General features: G+C 32.6%; 1 protein-coding gene across 1 annotated transcript in view; it reads left to right on the top strand.

The window, feature by feature from the left end:
• LOC117109561 (neurogenic locus notch homolog protein 1-like) overlaps positions 1-16,904 on the top strand; it is a 39,880-nt gene extending 22,976 nt beyond the window's left edge. The window contains exons 29-36 of the mRNA XM_033251930.1: positions 593-715; positions 1,756-1,869; positions 3,023-3,148; positions 5,185-5,310; positions 9,079-9,204; positions 10,190-10,315; positions 10,747-10,773; positions 15,459-16,904. Of these exons, the coding sequence (XP_033107821.1) occupies positions 593-715; positions 1,756-1,869; positions 3,023-3,148; positions 5,185-5,310; positions 9,079-9,204; positions 10,190-10,315; positions 10,747-10,773; positions 15,459-15,466 (776 nt within the window). The 3' untranslated portion in view covers positions 15,467-16,904. The remainder of the gene's footprint in view (positions 1-592; positions 716-1,755; positions 1,870-3,022; positions 3,149-5,184; positions 5,311-9,078; positions 9,205-10,189; positions 10,316-10,746; positions 10,774-15,458) is intronic.
• Positions 16,905-20,873: the final 3,969 nt, after the last annotated feature.

The following is a 20,873-nucleotide window of genomic DNA, read 5'->3' as shown; positions in this document are numbered from 1 at the left end:
GGGACAGAAGCGCTTCGTATCTGCAAAGAAAGGCGCTATATAAAAATTGATATATGAAAAACCAATTTGACGTATGACGAAACATCTATCTTTTATTTCAGACCAATATTTCGGTCGCACCTACGACCTTTATCAACGTGTATATTATACACATATACATACGCCACCACTGCCACCATAATTATTATTGTGTTTTCCCTTATATGAAAATAATATATTTATTTATTTAATAAATCACATTGGTATGCAGTTTATCACAGTTTTTTTTATATAAATTTGTTTTCGACGACAGGAATGTGTACATGTTACTTTTTTGGTTTTAAAGTTAAAATGTAGCGTAATTTAGTTTATGTTACAAAACCCTATAATTTATATTTGGGCTGGAGGCCTAATATGAGAAATGCAGAGTCTAGCGCCCGGAATTGATTGAAAAACCAAACAATTTTTGAAAATTACCCCTTTTGACACAATATCAAACATTCATTGATTTAGTTTACTCTGATATCTATTATAGTACAGGTATTAGGTAGTGTAATGTCACACGTGTGGAAATTGATTAACAAATATATATATATATATTTTTTTATTTTAGCATTACCATGTTTACCGAATCCATGTGAAAATGGTGGAACGTGTAGTGCTAATCCATCTGCCGGTCCATGTGACTACACATGTGCTTGCTCATCATGCTACACAGGCCTCACTTGCAGTACCCGTAAGTGATATTTTATTATCACAACTTAATATCAATAAATTAAACATTATATCAACAACTATCGACTATTGTGTACTTAGCGTCACCATGTTCACCAAAGAATCGATGTGGTCATGGCGGATAGTGCTGATTCAATTGCTGCCCATCAATTCTTTAATACAGTTTATTAAAGTCTACAAAGACAGGAAGAAGGAAGAAAAACAAAGAGATCCAGAGCGATTTAGAATTGTACCGAGAATTATATCATAATGATAATGGCTCATTATTAGATTTTACGAGTTTGTAGTAAATTTTGGACACCATTCATTAGAGATCAAGTTGTCAAGCCAACACATTTCGTTATTCGACATCGAATCCTGACCATACGTGATTTCTAGAATGTCTTTATATGAAAAATATAAATAAAAAAAAATAAATATATAAATATATAAGTTTTCCAGAAAAATTCTTATCTTTTATTTTTACTAGTAAAAGTTTAAAAATATTCTGTTTGGTAACGTCTAAGCATAGGGCTAGTAACCCTGGCTTCGTAGAAAGAAGTATGAAAAGATCGTTTTCTAGACCTTTGAAAGTACTAATTGAATGCGTGTGGAAATAAAGTGGTAGTATGTAGTGTTATTTAGAAGAAGACGGTTTTGAAAATAGTTATTAAATACTTCTCCTCAAGTGCCTTGTGAGGCTGCGTGTTTGTAAAAAAAAACACGATATAAAGTTAGAGTGAATAGTTTTTTAGGGACCCTTTCTGAAACAAGTCTCTTCACATAAAGGGTTATCCTCTACTTTCTGTGCCTAATTTCATTTGAGAGGGAGGGGCAGGTTTATGAATGTATCTGTATATAACACTATTGCTTTAATAGTTTCATGATCACGTTGTCTTATCTTTGTAATTTTGAAAATCATTAAGTTTAGTACTTAATTTATTATAACTGTGCCTTTATTGGCGCAATACACTAACAATATAATTATGAAGTATCTATAATAAAACTATGTTTTTACATTATAGATTATAATTTATCAGTTAGGCATATTCTTCATTGCAGCATCACCATGTTCCCCAAATCCATGTGTCAACGGATTTTGTCTACCTTCTAACAATCCATGTGACTTCGACTGTTTTTGTTCATCGTGTTTCTTCGGCGATCTATGCGATTTAGGTAAGTATTAATTTGTGTAAATTCTTTTATTTATTATTTATAATTCCATATTATGCCTATGTGTTTTTACATTAGATACACATTGTATCTTGCACTGATGTTTCTTGCATGTAGTTATTTGTCATAAACATACTGTTATTATTTTAGCGTGACAATGTTCTCGCAATCCATTTTGATGTTGTAGTTATTCTATTCATTAAGTTATATATGATGCTCATCGTACCCACTGCGTGTAATGTTCATAAGTGATTTAAACTGTAATAACGCATAGTGTCACAGTTAGGAATTATATTATACGGTAAATGGGACAACTATGGTATATAATTTTCTTAGGCTATACATACTTTGAACAAATGCAGGTTTAAGAAATGTAGTCTGCATTCCTTTTTCATAGTTTACTCCAATATCTGTTATGTACGGTATATTGTGTAGTGTAATGTCACATGTGTCGATTAATAGACCTTACCGGACTGTTTATCATACCCTGGACCTCAGGGAAGAACTGTGTAACGATACTGACTGAGTATTCAGAATAAAGAAAGATTTTTATTTATTTCTATCAAACTTAACATCCGACCCATCAAAACAGGTTCAGATCATCCATGGGACCGATTGTATATCATCCGGCTGGACCAGTATTATAGCTGAACCTAGTAAGAGCGAGTAGAGCCTAAATCCGGTGGAGGTGCATGAGGGGTACACTACCATAGGGCGCCCTATTAGAAATCGAATAGAGTTCGGAGCAACTCGAACAAAATTGAGTTCGAAAAACGAACATACGTCATAGAGACGCAGCACGCGTTTCACTGTCTTTTGAAGGAAGTCCTCTCGATCGTTGTAGTCATTTTGAGATACAATAAATAGGATTGCGTTTCAAAGACATAAACCCGAGACTGAGAGTTCTTTGGTTTTACATTAACGTCTGAAAAACATAATAAAGTATAAGGTAGACACACGCTCTCGCTGGGAGCCTTTTTTTTTTCTTTAAATTGTCTTTACATTGACAGCAAGCTGGTAGTATCACCTTTATTATTAGGTACATGATCAATGTGTACATGACAATTGATAGTCTGGTAGGTATAAACTAGTAAAAGTAGTATGATAGGGTTGTACATTTTAAATTTAACATTTTATCAATTATTTTTTATTTTAGCGTCACCATGTTCTCCGAATCCGTGTGATAATGGCGGAACGTGTATAGAGAATCCATCTGTCGACGATCTATGCGACTACACGTGTGATTGTCCACTTTGCTATACAGGTCCTACATGCGATATCCGTAAGTAATACTGTATAACTCACATTGCAAAAATTATACTGAAAAAAAAGTGTATGTATTTTACATTATGGATTAAACGTCTAATAATTTTACTCTGATACATTTTTACTAGCTATTGCAGGCTATAGTATGTATGTGGCATTTGATTGGCATAATGAAGAGATTGTTAGCGTCGTTATATTAACCGCATTTATATATATATAAATAATTGCTGTCTCTTATACACATCTAGATGTGTATAAGATAAATGTAACAGAAGAGGAATCTGACAAAGAAAAAAAAAACAAAACAAAAAACGTGCCTTCACCGGAACTCGAACCCTGAACCTTTCGCATAGATGGCGAACATCATAACCACTTGAATGCATTGTGGTGATTCAAGAGTTCTTTTTACTCTTTTTGTGGTCAAGAAACAAACAAAATTCAAATCTTTTTATATTAAGACCAACAATTTTCAAATCAACTACTTAGGCTGTGAAGAAAATATCATAACAAATGCGGTCAGCTCTCAATATGTCTATGAAAGAAATGAGTGATTTTAATAAAATATATACCATAATATGAAAGAATTTGTTGACTTCATTTTAATTTTTATATTGTGTACAAACATTTTCAAACGGAAGCTTTCAAAATTTTGTTTATAGAAATTTAATTTGAATAATGTATAGTATTGGCACGCTATTCGAGGTTGGCTGTTCAAGACTGTTCTCTGAGAAATCGTGAAAATCTTTCAAATTAGGTAACCTTAATGCTGGAACATTCTACGATGTATACATATTTAAAGCATTCCTACGTATTACCGTATTTCATTATTTTTTACTAATTATTATCTGTTTTTATATTCTTATTTTTATTTTCATAATATTTAGGTACTGATTTTTATGAACGTTCCTAAACATTTCCTATCATTTATTTAATTTTAAACTATTATTTCTAATTCTTTGTCTTACGTGTTTAATATTTCTCTTTCATTTTATTTTTTACGGAAAATCTATTTTATCTTTGGCCTACAAAACACACTTAACACTTAATTTTTTCCCTTCTTAAATCTAAATTTTAAACTGTAAGTCCTAGCTTTAATTCTTCATCTTAATTGTGTTCAATATATTTTCTTTCTTCTAGACTTAAACTATATTTTAGGTTGGGACTAAATGTTGTAACTTAATTATTTTTTATTTCACAAAAGCAAAGAAGATAATTATTTTTGTATTTGAATATATATTTGTATATTTATGTATTTATATACCGTATACATTAATTTAGTAACATTTATATTTTGATGGTTAAGATTATCCATGGGACAGATTATCTGTCCTCCGGTTAGACCAGTGTATGGCGAGGCCAGCCCTGCCTAGGCTACTGTATCCAATGCCGTAGCCAGCTATTGGGACAGTCCCGCACAACTTTTTTATTGGGTCCAAAAAAATGGGTCCACATTATAATAATAGGTCTAAATTATGCTGTTTTATGCACAAAATGAGTTAACTTTTTGAAAAATGGGTTCAGATTTCCAATATTTTGCGTAAAATGGGTCAACTTTTAAAAAATGAGTCTAGTTTATTCATACTTTTGCATGAAATGGATCAACATTTAAGATAATGGGTCCACATTATTTGAATTAATGCGTCAAGTGGGTCGACCACCCTGATACTGTCCCACGCTGTTTGAAAATTCCGACTACGTCGTTGACTGGCTTATAAGTGGTTGGATTTACAGTAATCTGAGGCTGTAAGCAAGAACTGATGGAATAATTGTAAGGCCGGCGATATTCTTTTCGTCTCGAAAAAAAAAACTACCATGGTTTCTTTCCAGGCGTCGGTAGATTTGGTGGATTATGTTTTTTTTAATTGTCTTGTATTGCCAGCTATTTGACAGTATCGCCTGCATTACTTTTGCACGTACAAAATACAGCTACATTGGTTGTGTACATGACAATCTATAAAAAATGTACATTTTGGTGACGGTATGTGACAATAGCATAAGGGGTTGGTACCTTACAAATATTTACTTTTTTTTTACAATTATTGTTCATTTTAGCGTCACCATGTTCATCGAATCCATGTGAGAATGGCGGAACGTGTACTGAAAATCCATCTGCCGCCGATCCATGTGGCTATACATGTGATTGTCTACTTTGCTATACAGGTCCTACATGCGATACCCGTAAGTAATGCCTATTCTGTATAACGTTATACTGAAAAAAATGTTCGTATCATACTGTAGTACAAATAGATAAATCTTATACCATCTTGGGATAATGCTGTAATCATCAATTAATTAATTTTGAACGTAAAAAAAATAATGTGTGAGTGTGTGCTGTATATAAAATAAAATAAAGCGCAAGACGCTTTTTTCCTGGGTCATTGGATACAGAATTAATCACAACGTTCAACCCAGGGCTCAACCTCCCTCGCTCCCATTGGAGAATATTCCTAGTTAAGCGTGTAATTCCGAACTATTCATTTCATTCAATTTATGCTACTGAGGAGTCGAAGACACAAGATTCATGACGGGCATTGGCCATGACTGAAAACCGTGAACAATTAAGTGTTTTCATAATGTACAATTACTATAAGACCAATTACTATGTTAATGGCACAATCGAGTTTGTTTTATGTTTGTTAATATTACATATATATTCTCTATTATTTTACACCCTATTAGAATTCGAATAGAGTTCGAAACTTGCACGTGGCACACATTTTTCGACAATAAACGTGTTTTAAAGGGAGTGGCAGTACTTTTTGATGTTGGATTGCGTTCCAATGAAACCACGAAAGTGGGACCTCTTGCAGTTCTAAAATCTTTGGTAACATTCTGAACGGATCTTCATTAAAAACTACGTAGCGTGCGCGTCGTGGCGTTGCGATCTTTATAGAATCTAGTCGGCCGACAACCTTCAGACGCAGTGAGCGCCGGTTTAAGCTACATTCACATCAATCCGGGATTCCGGTCAGGAGTCTGGAGAAAATATCGCGAGAAATGGCTTCAGTGGTAAAGAATAGAAGCGTTCACATTTACACTGTCAGATTGTTTACCCAGACGGACCACTGGTCCGGATTCGGAGCAATGGACGAGAAAGTCACTGGAAACGTGAAACCGGTCGGATTTTGATTTCTGACCAATCAGCGATAAACCTGACTAACCTCAGAGCAGAACAGCTCGAAAAACCAGTGCGAGAAGATGTTTTGCACTTTGTTTCTGCTTTTTATGCTGTACTGTATTTTAGATGTAACTTGCAACAAACATTAAACTACGTTTACTAAAAGATAAGTAGGCCTTTGTTTTGGAATGTTTTGGACGTAATATTTCATACTTAAATCTGAACATAAAACAACTGTATAATATACAGTTATATTATTTTATTATATTGATAGGCTATATTTAAACAACATTAATTTAATTTTTGGTGTCACTACTATAATACGATTAACATTTTCCAACCTGATAATCGACCTTATATAGCCGGAGTTATGTATAGACCTAGGATACTAACTATAGCTAACGACAGGTACGACTTTCTCCATTAATAAGGCTTCTTCTAAGAATGGAATGATCTGAAGGTAGAGCACGATTCGAGCTCCTATAGACCAAACCCAGTACCGTTTCGTTTTTATTCGTGCTGGAAATTTACTCATGATAGAATTATGTAACTTTTAATTTGTTACAGTATTACATAGTGAATGGACATATTTGATTAGGCCTGTTTGCTTTTTTTTTTTCAGGCCAAATTTATCTTCGGAATATTCACCAATCTAGAAGTTGACAGGGGCTTCCTGGTAAAGTCTGAAAATACAAATGGGCTGATAAGCTCCAGTTTCTGAATTCGTTTTGTGACTACTGTACACGGAGGCACATATTATATAGCCTACAAGTCTAAGTCGTAAACATAATTAGTAATGTAGTTTTAAACATGAAGAACTTGCCTTAAGTGAGGAATGTGTTTATTGTTCTATCAGTCTATCACTCATAATGTAGAAAATTGAAATTAAATTGTACATTTGTGTGATAAGTAAGTCGTTAACTTGAAATTTAAAAAAAAATTGAATTAAATAAAATTACGTTTTTTGACAGTTATATAATAAAACCTCCCTGTATTTTTTACATAGATCCTTATTAAATTAGCTGGTAATCAATTTAAGGACTTTTCAAGTAAAATATTTTATTTACGGTTGTCATTGTTTCAAGTGTTGACGTCGTTCAACTTGGTTTCTTCCGCATTGACCCTGATTTTGTTGTTCCCCGGACGCGATGTGAACGCAACGACCGGAAATCGTAACCGGGCTCGGAATCCGTTGCGGACTCCTGACCGGAATCCGGGCTTGATGTGAAACGTAGCTTTAATGCCAGCAAGACAGACACAAAAATTCCAAGGTTACCGTGGACCAACGATAGACAGGTTTGTGAGTGTGATGCAATGGACATGTTTAATTTTGATATCTCAGGAATTGATTGAAATTTACCTACAAACAAAAGCGTTCACACGTTTGACAATGTGGTAAGCATTTTAATAAATACAGAATTACAGAAATAAAGAAAAATACATTATCAGACATTAATTGTATGGAATTTAACAAATAATTAATTAATATACATAAATAATTTTTATATGCGTGACCAAACATTTTTAATCAACTACCAAGGCTGTGAGGAAAATAACATTAATAAAATATAGGGTCAACTCAACAATATTTCAATTAAAAAAAAAGATTATAATGAAATGTATAACCTAATGATGAATGGATCGGTTAACTTTTTAAAATTTTGTTTTTAATACAGTTTTCAAACACAATTGGTAAAGGTTTAACACTATGTAATTTGAGTATGTTATTGTGGACCCCTCGTTTTTCACTACTCGTCTCAGAGATATCTTTAAAATGTTAGAATGAGGTCATTTTAATTTTGGGACTTTCAGCGAAGTGTAAATATTTAGACTATGACTATGACCCATTATTTTAAACATTTCTGCTTATCTGTTCTTAACATTCTTATTTGAAATTTTTTAAGTAGGCCTACTGTTTTATATAGACTTTCGTTAAACATACCCATTTTATCAGTTCTTCTGCCCTTTTAAACTGTTCGAATTCTCCATCTTACCTGTCAATATTTCTCTTTTATTTCTTTCTTCTAGACGGAAATACATTTTAATGTTGACACGCGTACAAAACACATTAAATGACATTTCTTTTCCGTCCTTATAAATGGTTAATTAATATTAGTAACTTCTAATTATTCATCTTATTTTATTTTATTTTCTTTGCTTTCTTCAAGAAGGAAACTGTATTTTTTACTTATTTCACAAACTCAAAGCAGATAAATTTTAAGGTGATAAAATCATTTTTTTTATTTGAAAGAAATCCACTGAAAATGTTAGTAGACCTTAATGGAAGTAACTACCGGTAATTAGTATTTTTCTTTATAAAAGGTATTATTTTATTTCCCGATGTCACAAAATAAGGAGCTCATTTAAGATGACATTAAATAGGAATAGAAAGATATCTTGTTTTCTATTGAATCAGAACTTACCGCCTCTGAGTTTTTCCGGGCTGCCTCTGGCCCTTCCCAATTATGTTCCCATCGGGGGAATTGGCCTTCTCGTTGGATACATTGGATAACTTCACAAAGATAACTTTCCATTTTCAACTCTTTTCATTCTCTAGGTGGACAAGCGATTACCGTTGCTTGTTAATTAATACGGTACCAGTTACAAGTACGGTATGACACCATTTAGACGACTAGGGTTAATGTTACGCTGCCTCAATCAGTAAAATGGAACTATCGGTCGTCTGTTGGCTTCTACCGAATTATTTCATCAATCATTGTATCCTACTTTTCAAAATGAATTGTCATGAGTTCATTAATTGAAAGCAGGAAAATGATAATTAATAAACAATTGTATTAATTATATTCTATGTAATAATTATATTTTAGTGGTGCTACCTTGTTCAACGGACCCATGTGCCAATGACGGAACGTGCATATCCTCTACCACAAGCAATCCCTGTGAATTCAGTTGCGAATGTGCAACATGCTTTTCAGGCAGTCAGTGCGAAATTAGTAAGTGGTAAAATCACTTATAATCATGACCAATGCATCCTAATATCACCCAATATTAATTAAACAAATAGGGGCTAGTTGATTTTGTTGTTTGTTCGTTTACTTTGTATCTAGTATCTAGTAAGCATGTTTTCCTGTTAATTTGTTTTATTTTTTTTTTTACTTCATTCCACATTTCACGGAAAAATTACATATACATCGACAATTGAAAATTTAAACATTTTTTAAACAATCACAAAGAAGTAACATTTCTCTCAAACTTCAAAAAATTACTTTTAACAGTGAAAAAAAGCCATTTTACTGTTACTTTTTTTTACATATTGATTATTATGCTTGTTCATTATCATTTTCTGTTGCTAAGTCCAAAACTAAAATTCGAAATAAATATTAATCTTATTAATAATTGAAAAATTGAAAAACAACTGATACTCATACAAAATATTACTTCAAAAAGAAAATAAACAGAGTTCTTAAATACTGAGTAGTACTTAAGAGTTCTTAAGTACTGAATTAAGAGCTGATAAATATTGGTAAACTATCTTAGGTCTTAGTAATATAGGTAAATGTACAGTTACACATTTCAAAACCTAAAAATAATACTGTTTTCTGTCAGGTGTGGCCGGCCTTGCTGGCAGCGACCAAAGCATGCAATGTCGCCTGAGTCGGTATACTACATAGAAACTATACGGACAAAAATATGTTCATTTAGTTAGCACAACTCCCTGGTTCATTGTATTGTTAAAGAATATTTTTGTTAATTATAATGCCAATCACAACTAAGATTCTTGACCTGCTTCGATTGATAATCAGCGCACTGTATTTTTTTGTTTTTGAAAACATTATAGCGAAATCTGGGAATTTTAGGGCCGCAAAAAGAGTTCTACAGTATTATAGTGATTCGTCGTCCTTCAGAAATACCTATAGAATATTTAACGATTCCTTTCAAAGTAGGAATAACTATTTTATCAAATATCATTCAATCCAGATACTGATCCTTGCGACAGTTCACCGTGTGAAAACGGAGGAACATGCCGAGTAACTACTTTCGGTGGCATGTGTAGATTTCGATGCGATTGTACTGAATGCTATGTTGGAAATCGCTGTCGGAATTGTAAGTATACGAAAGAGAGTGTTTGGGCTGTACAAGATATTCCTTACATTTATTTAATTTATAATCTTAGGCCTATATCTACAGAAAATAAATTTAAATGTTTATATATTGACAGGTTGAAGTTTCCAATATATTTTATATAAAATTAAATATAATATCATTATTCTGGGCACAATGAAATAAAGATTATATATGATTAAATAATAATAATAACTTATTGGAATGGTAGTGATTATTCACGATCTTATATTCTTGAAATCCACAATTACATTCAATTTATGCAATATACTGTATACAGAATTATGCTTATGACTATTAGATCGGAATACTAATTTAATAGTGACTAAAACACCTTATAAAAGATTTAAATTAGATTACACATTTCTTTAGTTTACAAAGCTTAGTTTACGTGGTATAATTTGTCATTTCAGACAGAGCCAATCCTGGATGTGGTATCGGTATGTATTTTCAATCACGTTGAGGCAAAATTTCCTTTCAGTCTATTGTAGCATATTCTAAAATGTATTTTATCATTATTTCGTATTTTGAATTTCTAGGAATTTCTGAAGGGTTGGGGATGACAATAAAATCACTTTGATATATTTTAATGCAAAATAAGTATTTTATGTAGACCAAGAAATACGCACTGCTGTTACGTTTAGACCACCAAAGTATTATATTTATTGGTTTTCTTAAAATAATTACATTCATATAGGCCTAATTGAAACCAGATGAAATTGATTTAGCTTTTTACAGTTACATTCGTAGCCAGATAAAACAGTTACAAGTCGTTGCCAGATAAAAGCAAAGAGTTAATGATTTTTGTTTGTAATCTGGAAGCTGTGTAATTAATGAGTGCTAGTGGTCGTTAACATGCACACGGGTCATAATGCATATATGGGACCAACAGCTTAAAGGTCTAATCCGAAAGACAGTGCGCTATCGTAACTTGCATTTCAGCCCTCCAGCTGAAACACAAGGAGAGCAGCGATGGGAATTGAACCAGACACCTAGAGATATCCATGGTTCAGCGCACGCACAGTGGCTACCGCTAGTTTAGCCGACTTAGCTAAGATGTTCTCTATAAAAACAAACTTTGGTTAAATTCAAAAGTCAATAATGGATGGATGGATAATTCTGTGCACCAACATAGATTTCGCTCTAAACGTTTTTAGTAGCCAAACTAGGCCTATTCGGCGATTTTTTTTTTTTTATAAAATTGAAAATTCTGTCGCAGATAAGCATTCTCTTCATGGCATCAATTGTGCAATTTTTTGACAATGAATGTTAGTGTTTTTTTATGTCTGGTTTAACTTGGTTGTTTTTTTAGTGGTGTACCAAAGCATAGTAATACATCCGGATTTATATTTCAGTTAATATCAATAATATACTTGTAGGTTTTCCAATGTTCTTCTGCTTAAAAAAGGTGCTTGTTGGATGATCTCACGTGAAGATTTAGGTTGAAGTAGATCTAAAATGTATTTGGACAAGATCATTGAGTGCCATATTAAGTCATGAGTGTATCTTACAAAAGAATATGTGATCATTGAATAAGCTAATACAGTTTTCTGAGAACATGAGTGGTGTGTTTCCGCTTTTTCGTGAATTTTACAATTCTTACATATGTGTTCTGGACAAGCAGGCGGTAATGATGAAATTTCCGTGGCAAGCCATAGAGAAGTACGTGCATCACAATAATCAAGAAGTGAAGACAAACTGAATGAAACCAACTTTTGGATGGTTGATAGCTTCAAGTCAGTTGTCTGTTTCATGGGAGAAGGTATCTGGTCCTGGCGGGTAAAGCCGACCTACTTAGAACTCCAAAAGAGTACCGGTAAAACAGGAGGTGATGTAAACTACTATATGTGTACTGTTATGCGATTGAAAAGCATTGATAGAGCATTAGTTAAATAGATCGACTTAAATACTCAGAAAGGATAGGCATAACTGTATACAGCAACAGTGCGTTTCTGCGTAACTGGATTGCAAAATATTAACATTTATTATGAATTATAATCTTTAATAATTGATGGAAAGGTAATTTCACCTTCAGACTACAATTATTTTAAATAGGTCAGGTGAGACTATACATTGATTTAGTAAAATCTATAATAAAACTTTGTTTCTGAATATTACTAATCATTAAGAATCATTATCATAAACTACTTTAATCCCGGATCTACGTTCAATAAAATAAAATAAAATAAATAAATATAAGATAACATAAAATAAAATGTAATAAATCACGTTGTGAGATTTAATGTAATTTAGCTTATGTAAAGAACTGCCATAATTGCAGTTTGCAAGGTTTCTGAAGTGGCACCAGTGTGGCCAAAATACAACAATTAATTTCCGAGACAAGATGCAGACCGCAGGCTCGTAGTATTGGGGTATACTCTACTGCAGACTATACTTAGGTCTTCATGTAGTGCTGCTGTAAAGTTTGCAACGTTTGGCTGATCTATTGTGGTTTGGAGCAGTTTGTTTCATTCTATTGGATTTTTAATAAAGAAGGAGTTTGATAATCCCTCTTTTTAGCATAGTGCTTAACATTGTTTACTGTGTCCTCCTGTAGGTGGACTTAACGTTTCTCTTTTATGATCTATATTCAGGTGACCATTTCTAGTTTTGCATAGTGTAGTTAGCCTGTGGATCTTCCTTTTAATCAGTGGGTGTTTCCAGCTGAGGTACACCAATCATCTTATATTGGAAGGTGGGGACCAATGTTTGTTGAGTGGCTACGCGCATTGTGTAGTATTTAGATGTCATTAAATCGCGTTGGCATTGTGCCCAAGTTATGGAAGACATCTATTATTTCCCCACTCCCAAAGTCTAAAACCCCAAAAGAGCTTAATAATTACATACCAATTGCAATAACATCCTATCAAAGTAAAAGAAGTGCTGTCAGAAGATGCCGTTCTCTTCCACTTGCACAATATCTATCAGCACTTAGATGCTCCGCGAACATATCGTCGCTCACATCACGAACTAACACAATTAAATTCAATTGTGTTAGTTCGTGAAATCAAAAAAAGCGCGTCAAAATACGCGCTGCTGTCGTTAAGGACTTTTTGTGTGGTAAAGAATACAAAATTGCTTGACAACCAGTACGCGCTCGTTTTGACGCGCTACTGTGATTTCACGAACTAACACAATCTACTTTGATTGTGTTAGTTCGTGATGTGAGCGACGATATGTAAGGTGTCTATATACTTATTTCTCAAGTGCATTTAACATATGCACATAGCCTCGATTACTTGTACATAAACTGAAAGAAATGAATGTAAATAATATAATAATATCATGGGTATATAATTTCCTTATATGCAGACCACAGCATGTGAAGCTAAATGGTATCTGTCTGACCAGAAAATGACTAGTATTGGTACACCCCAAGGTTCAGTAATCTCACCTATGTTATTTTCACTTTTCACTAGTAGTTTTCAAGTTAATGCAAAGGAATGTACAGTGATAAAGTTTGCAGATGATACAGTCATCTCTGGTTACATAAATGATGGTGATGAAACTAAATATACAAGAGTGGGGCATGAATTTGCTGATTGGTTTAGTAAAAATAACTTGAAACTGTATGTAAACAAAACAAAAATAAATGGTCATAGATTTCAGGAAAAAGGCAGAACCATTGGCTCCTATTACAATTAATGGAAATGCAATAAATATGGTTGAAGAATATAAATACTTGGTTGTATAATAGATATTAAGCTTAAGTGGAAATCAAATGTCTAAGTTTTTTGCAAGGCTAATCAAAGAATTTTCATACTAAAAAAATGAAATACTTGCACATAGAATTATTTTTAATTTATTCTAAAACTCAGTAATTCGCAGTGTATTACTGTACTTCGAAGAAGTCTGTTACTTTGGTAATATCCTGCAAAAAGTTAAACTTAGAATTAGCAGAATAAACAAAAGAGCTGGGAGATTGATTGGTGAACAATTAATCGACATTGAATCGCTGTCAATACAGTTTTTAATGATAGTACTCACCCTTTACACAAAGTACTTGTCCTAGCACATTCTGGACTTTTATTCTGGTTCAGATGTTCGCCCCATACCCAATAGAATTGATTTATAGGCCTACAACTTGAATGTCAAACGATAGTTATCATCAATGAAATTTAAAAAAAATATCCTGGATGTTTATGATTGGACTTGGAAACTCACCCCGCCATTGTATGCTAATCAAGTTTATTCATGTTTTTTATGTTATTGCTTTTGGTGTTGTTGTTTTTGTAACTCTTGTGCTTTTATTTTTGTAGCTTATAATTATAATTGATTCTTGACTTGCACGAGCTTTTTTTATGTACCTGGTGTATATTTGTATGCATGTATGTATGTAATTGTTAGAGTTTTCTTGTATTCATGTGCAACTTTTATATTTTTGATATATATTTGAACTGCAATTGATATTTTTGACATTGAATTCTTTCAATTTATTGTAAATAAAATTTTTCGTAAAATAATTATAATTTTAATTAATATTCAATTCAATTTGTCGTAAATGAAATTTTCGTAATAATTATAATTTTAATTAATATTTAATATTTAAAATATTTTTATATATAATATTTCAATTATGTAATGAGTAGTTGCATTACAATTTCTTTGCTTTTGTAATTTGGTGGTGTTGACGTGTTTATGCCAGATTCAAGAAACATTTCTGTTTATGTATGTGATTAGACCAATAAAGCTTATCTTATCTTATAAAGAAACCACTTATCAGTAAAACAAACATACACACAAACATAGGTTTATGTCGATACCCATTTCCCCTCCATACATTTCGGTGATACATTTTTTTTTTTGCTTTGGAGAGTTTTATCTTGTGTGTTTTATAGTGTCGTTACTTGTAGCAAAAAGGCTTGATTACAATCGCAAACGTTATGAACGTTGTAGTCAGAAAACAAATAAAACGTTTACCACGTTATTTATCAGAACTAACGTTATAAATACTTATTTTTGGTTCTAAAATAATTAACACAATTATGTGACACATATTCAGATTTTTTTTTCTAGAACTATATTTTTCAGATAATGTTTTTTTTTTCATTGAGCATGTATACACAAAACAAAGCAGTTATTCTTGATATATAAACAAATGTATTTATATTTTTTCTCATTTCAGGTCCATAATGACTAGATGCACTTTTTTATCTACTGGTAAATACGACGATGACTTTAGTCAGACGACACCCACGTGGGAAAACTAGTGAAAATATTCTGCGACCTTTTGAACTACCGGTATTCAACCTTAAAATATTGTTGGATTTAGTTAGGCCATCACTAAAACCAACACGCTGCTGTTGTATTAAATATTTACCTATTTTTGTTTATTATTTATAGTGGAGCTTAGAAACCTATCATTCGTTTTGTTATTTTTATAAAATATACAATCATAATGGGCAATATTAAGTAAAACATACAAGGTTTTTTTTTTGTTTTTTTTAAATTGATTAGGACATTACAAGTTTTCGCCAACTTCAGCAGATAATAACATAGGCAAAAACAGAGATATGTGTTTTATACTAAATTTTAGTAAGATTGTTTTTCTGTAATGATTCAAGTAACTTTTAACCACTGATAGTAATTAGATCAGGAGGGTACCATCTACTCCTGTTTTTAAGGAGAAATGTAGTTTTATTCCTTTTTTCGTTTTGTGTTGCTGCTATTTATAGCGTAGTAGTGCTAGTAATTTTTACGTTTGTTTTAATAACTCATTTTGATTACTTCAATATTTATGGAACATATTTAGTATAATCACCATTATAATTACAAAATAGTTTAGTTGTTGTAAACGTGACATGTTATCTTACATATTCTTACTTATCTAATTATTCAAACATACACATCAAAAGTCCAAAAACTAGCTTAGCCAATAGGCTAGGAATAAGTATACCTCCTGGATATTGGCACAACTGCGCCACTTAGCAGATTCGTAGATTTGTTTGGATATCTGGCGCAATATCAATTCCATCGACTGATTGATTGAAAACTAAAGAATCAGTAGGCCTACTTATCAGGCAGCTAAATTTCATTCACAATCACAACAGGTGGAGTTGGAGCTATTTGATTTTAATGCGGTCACTGGCAGTCACGTACACAATATCTAAAACTAGGTAGGCGCTACGCCACCATCGTCGTCCTTCAGATCGTTCTGGACCTAGGCCCGGGTAGGCTTAGGTAGTAGAGAAGTATACAGTAAGTGGGTACCTATATAATAGATAGCTAGGTCTAGGACTTCTAGCTAGCACATTACTATGGTACGTACAAAACAAACAAAATCAAATCTATCAATTATTACACCACATTATATTATTTTCCACCTTTAACTTTTAGATGAGTATTATATTGTAGCTGTTTTTAAATAACGATGTTGAATTCCCGTTCAACAAATATAGGTTATTAATTGTGACTAATATAGCTTTTTATATATTTTATAACGTTATATTGTTATGTATGATTTATATAGGCCTTTGCTATAGTATACCTTGTATAAGAACAATGTTTATTATCTATACAAGGTTAATAAAGTGTGCTATAACACGCAAGAGTATTGTTCAATAATGGCGAACAGTGTGTATATACGCATTACATTTTGTCAATGGTCTTGATAATTACGAATCAAGCTTCTCTGCATTTGAAAGTGTACTCTTGTTCCCGCTGCTGCTGCTGATGATGATAATGATAGTAATCAGCATGATGATTTTGATGATGATGTAGTAACAGTTAAATGCATAATAAAAACATTTTGGGTTTTATAGTCGAGGGGAATGGTCTGATTGGCCAAAGAGTACTCAGATAATATTAATTAGATACGCATAAGAATTATCTCGATAAAAGTTACCTTCAATAGTATAAGATCCTAGTAAAATTTAAATAATAATAAGTATTCACAATTTAACTTCACTTTCACTTATTCACTAAAAACCTTGTTGACATTGGCTGCTATAAATACTTGTTTATTAAGACAAATATTGCGGACATGCCTTCCTTAGCGTTAGCCGTATGAATGAGAAATACAGAACAAATCAGATAAAAACTACTGGAAAGTAAGCAAGATAAAATCCTAAGATAATAGGCACCAAGTGAACAACTGAGAAATAGTTAACAAAATGTCCGTAGCACTACAGAATGCCGTGGTAATAAGGTAATGGTCTTCAATTTCGGTAGCGCATATTAGAGTATGCTACATGCCTATACAACGAACAACAGTGTGAAATAAACAAAATGTCGGCAGAGTGAATAAAGTAATGGTAATTGACAATGAGTAGTATAATTTATATCTTATTTAGTAAAGAAATAACCACTTATCAAGGCCCAGACGGTTTTAGTGTTTAGAATAAATACATAAAAATATAACTAGCGTAAAAATATACAGCAATAAAGATTTTCATCAAAGTTATTACCTCTGCCGCCAAGGAGGTTGTATTCACCCCAGTTTGTGTCTCAAAAAGATTACGCAAAAACTAAGAAATGAATCAGCATACAATTTAGTGGAATGGTATATACTATTCTACGAATGAGATGATTAAATTTTGATCACGGTAATTCGATTTTTTTTTTCACTTGAACTCAAGCTCTGAATAATAAAAGCCCTATTTTTTGGCTAAAGTGGCAAACAATTTTTGCAAAGATTTTTGGAAAAGAAAATATTTAGAATGGTTCTAAGGGTCACCAATAAAAAAAGGTTGGAGCAATTTTTTTCCAATGGGAAAAGGAGTTATGACCCTTTTTATAAAGGTCAATCTAGTTTTAGTAACAAGCAGTAGGGGTATCAGGTCTGTCTCACATATGACCCAAAAATAAATTGCAAAAAAAAAAAAAAGATTTTTTAGGTGGTGTCTGTAGCACATGGTCTATAGAACGAGCATATAAAAAGTTGGTCAACATTGTCCAAACAGAAAGTGTTTTTTCCAAGATGGCCGATAAGATGGCGCTAAAACCTAAAAAGAGCTATAAAATTAAAATTATGTTGTCTTTAACTCACTGTTTTACTATACCAGTACCGTACCTAAGGGTACATATCAATTTGTTTTGGCTGTTTTAACCACGTAACAAAATAATTTTAATTCTGCGCGCGTGTAAGATATGCAAAAATGAACAGATATTCTGCGTTGCACTGTGCAATGTTTGGACGATTTCATATAAAAATGCACTTCATGAAATGATCAAACACTCGTGAACACTATTAACAATATTATTTATTTATTTATTTAAAACATCTTTAGGCAGGATAACATATACAGGCGAGATCTTACCGCTGTTTTACAATATGGTCCTGCAAACACATATTACAATATATTCCCAATCTATTCATAACACTGTAAAATAAGGTAAGTCCAGTATAAAGCGTATTCATTTATTGAATTTTAACAAGTCTTTGATGCAGGTACCATATTTTTATCAGTTCACAAAATGGAACGCGTCCGGATCCCTGGGCCAGCCACATTATTTTCCCCCATACAGTTTCGGCAGAACTTATATAGGGCACTATTTAAGGTCATTTAGGTGAACTGATGCATGAATAATGCATGCTTGACACTTTTTCTCGGAGTCGCGAAAGTTGTGTGGTGTTCGCTGCTTGTGGAGTATGAAAGCTATGGCGTTGTTCGTGCATGGAGGAGTTAGGTTAGAAACTAAACTAATTCCTCCATGGTTTGGGTAGGCCAAAATCTCTTGGTAGTCGGTCGAGAGGAAAGTGTATACAGTCGATGCAGAGTGAACTACCGTAATTGACTATTACTGTAATTCCAATATCCCTGCCTAGGCAGTGTTTACGTACAACATGGTCATTGAAAGTATAAAAAGGCAGCGTTGAATTTCTGATCGATTATTTTAGTAGTGTAAAGTATATATAATTAACTGCTATACTACTGATTCTAAAGGATAATCCTCGGACACACAGGTACAATTCTATGTATTGTTTTAATCTTGACTTCTTACAAACATTTCGTTCATATTCAATATGAATGAAGGCATAGATTATATAGCAAGCAGGTATTATAATTATAAACACTAATTTTAAGATATTCTATAGGCCTATATGATATGACTTACTGTTTAGGCTGTGTCTACCCAATTAAATATCGAATAGCTTTATATATAAAACGATCAAAATCAAATGGAAGTAAAAATAGCGTTCATTGATTTACAGACGGTTCTACAAAAATTCTTAAATGTTACCAACCAATGAATCATGCCGCAAAAGAACACAGAAACGCTCACTGTCTGTTAAATAATAGGCAGGGATTTTTTTCTCATAACAAAATGAAAAACTTTTAATTGTAAAATTGTAAGTTAGCTGTGTCCCAAGTACTAGATTTGTTTCCAAGCATTTCTAAAACGTCCTTCAGATTCAGTACAACTAGGGAGCATACAATTGCTACAACACACACGTCATACTTATAAAAGCCTAACTGTAGGCCTCCTAGGCCTACTCAAATACGGTGCCAGATTCAATATTAGCCTACTCCATTTTTTTATACTTTCGAAGACCATGCTGTAGGCCTACATAGAATGTGTATAATCTAGTACTACAATTTTTACACTGTCCTGACTACCAAGGCTTATTTAAGATATTTTGGCCTAGTGACTCCATAGCGTTCATCCACGCATAAAACCCGATACACCACTGACTCTGTTTCGCGAGGCGAGTAGGGGGAAGTATGCATATTCATGCATATCAGTTCTCCTAACTGACCTAATATAGCACCCTCTATAATTTTTGCCGCAACTGTATGAGGGGAAAAATAGTGCAGGTCGGCTGTGGGCTCTGTCAGTTTTTCTTCTTGAAAGCCCTGAAAGAATGCAAAAATGACGGATAATGCATAACTAATCGCAAGCAAACTGCCTTTCTGTTGCCGCTTCAACCTAAGCAAATGGATTGTATAGGCAAAGTTATGATTTTGTATTAAAATAAACGACTCCTCACGAATCCCTCGGAAAACACGCTAATATCGCTTCTATTTTCGTAATTCAATCCAAAAATGTCAGAGCTAAATATTTGAAAAAAAATATTTTGTAAATTGTTTATAATAGCTATATTTATAACCTTCTACAAACCGTTTCAACCTAAGTTAGCCGACCTCTAGTTTTTGAGTTGCCGTTTGTTTGAAAACGCTAATGGTTAAGAGATAGAATGATTTTCACGGCGGCGCGTTTGCAATTAAATGGACCAAACAAATTGATATGCAAAATAGATGAGTTGTTACAATACTGAATACAAAATCCAAGTTACAAAGAATTTGATTTGATATCTGTGACCTTTAACCTCAATTTTTATTTTTTTTTAAATTGAAAAATATGAAATTGCCTATCTCTGTAACCCTATTAGCCTAATGAAATAATTATGGTGTCAAATTTCTCAAAAAACACTCATTTATGTTTACTATAATACAACTTTTTGCATGAAACCCAATACTTATCAAGATTTTTTCATAACCATATTTTTGGGCAAATAATAATAATAATAATAATAATATTCATAATAATAATAATAATAATAATAATAATAATAATAATATTAATAATAATAATAATA

The sequence above is a fragment of the Anneissia japonica genome, unplaced genomic scaffold (genome assembly GCF_011630105.1).
Source record: "Anneissia japonica isolate Jap-2015-1 unplaced genomic scaffold, ASM1163010v1 scaffold287829_len2072220_cov186, whole genome shotgun sequence".
Taxonomy (NCBI): Eukaryota; Metazoa; Echinodermata; class Crinoidea; order Comatulida; family Comatulidae; genus Anneissia; species Anneissia japonica.
This window is presented reverse-complemented; position numbering and strand designations above follow the sequence as displayed.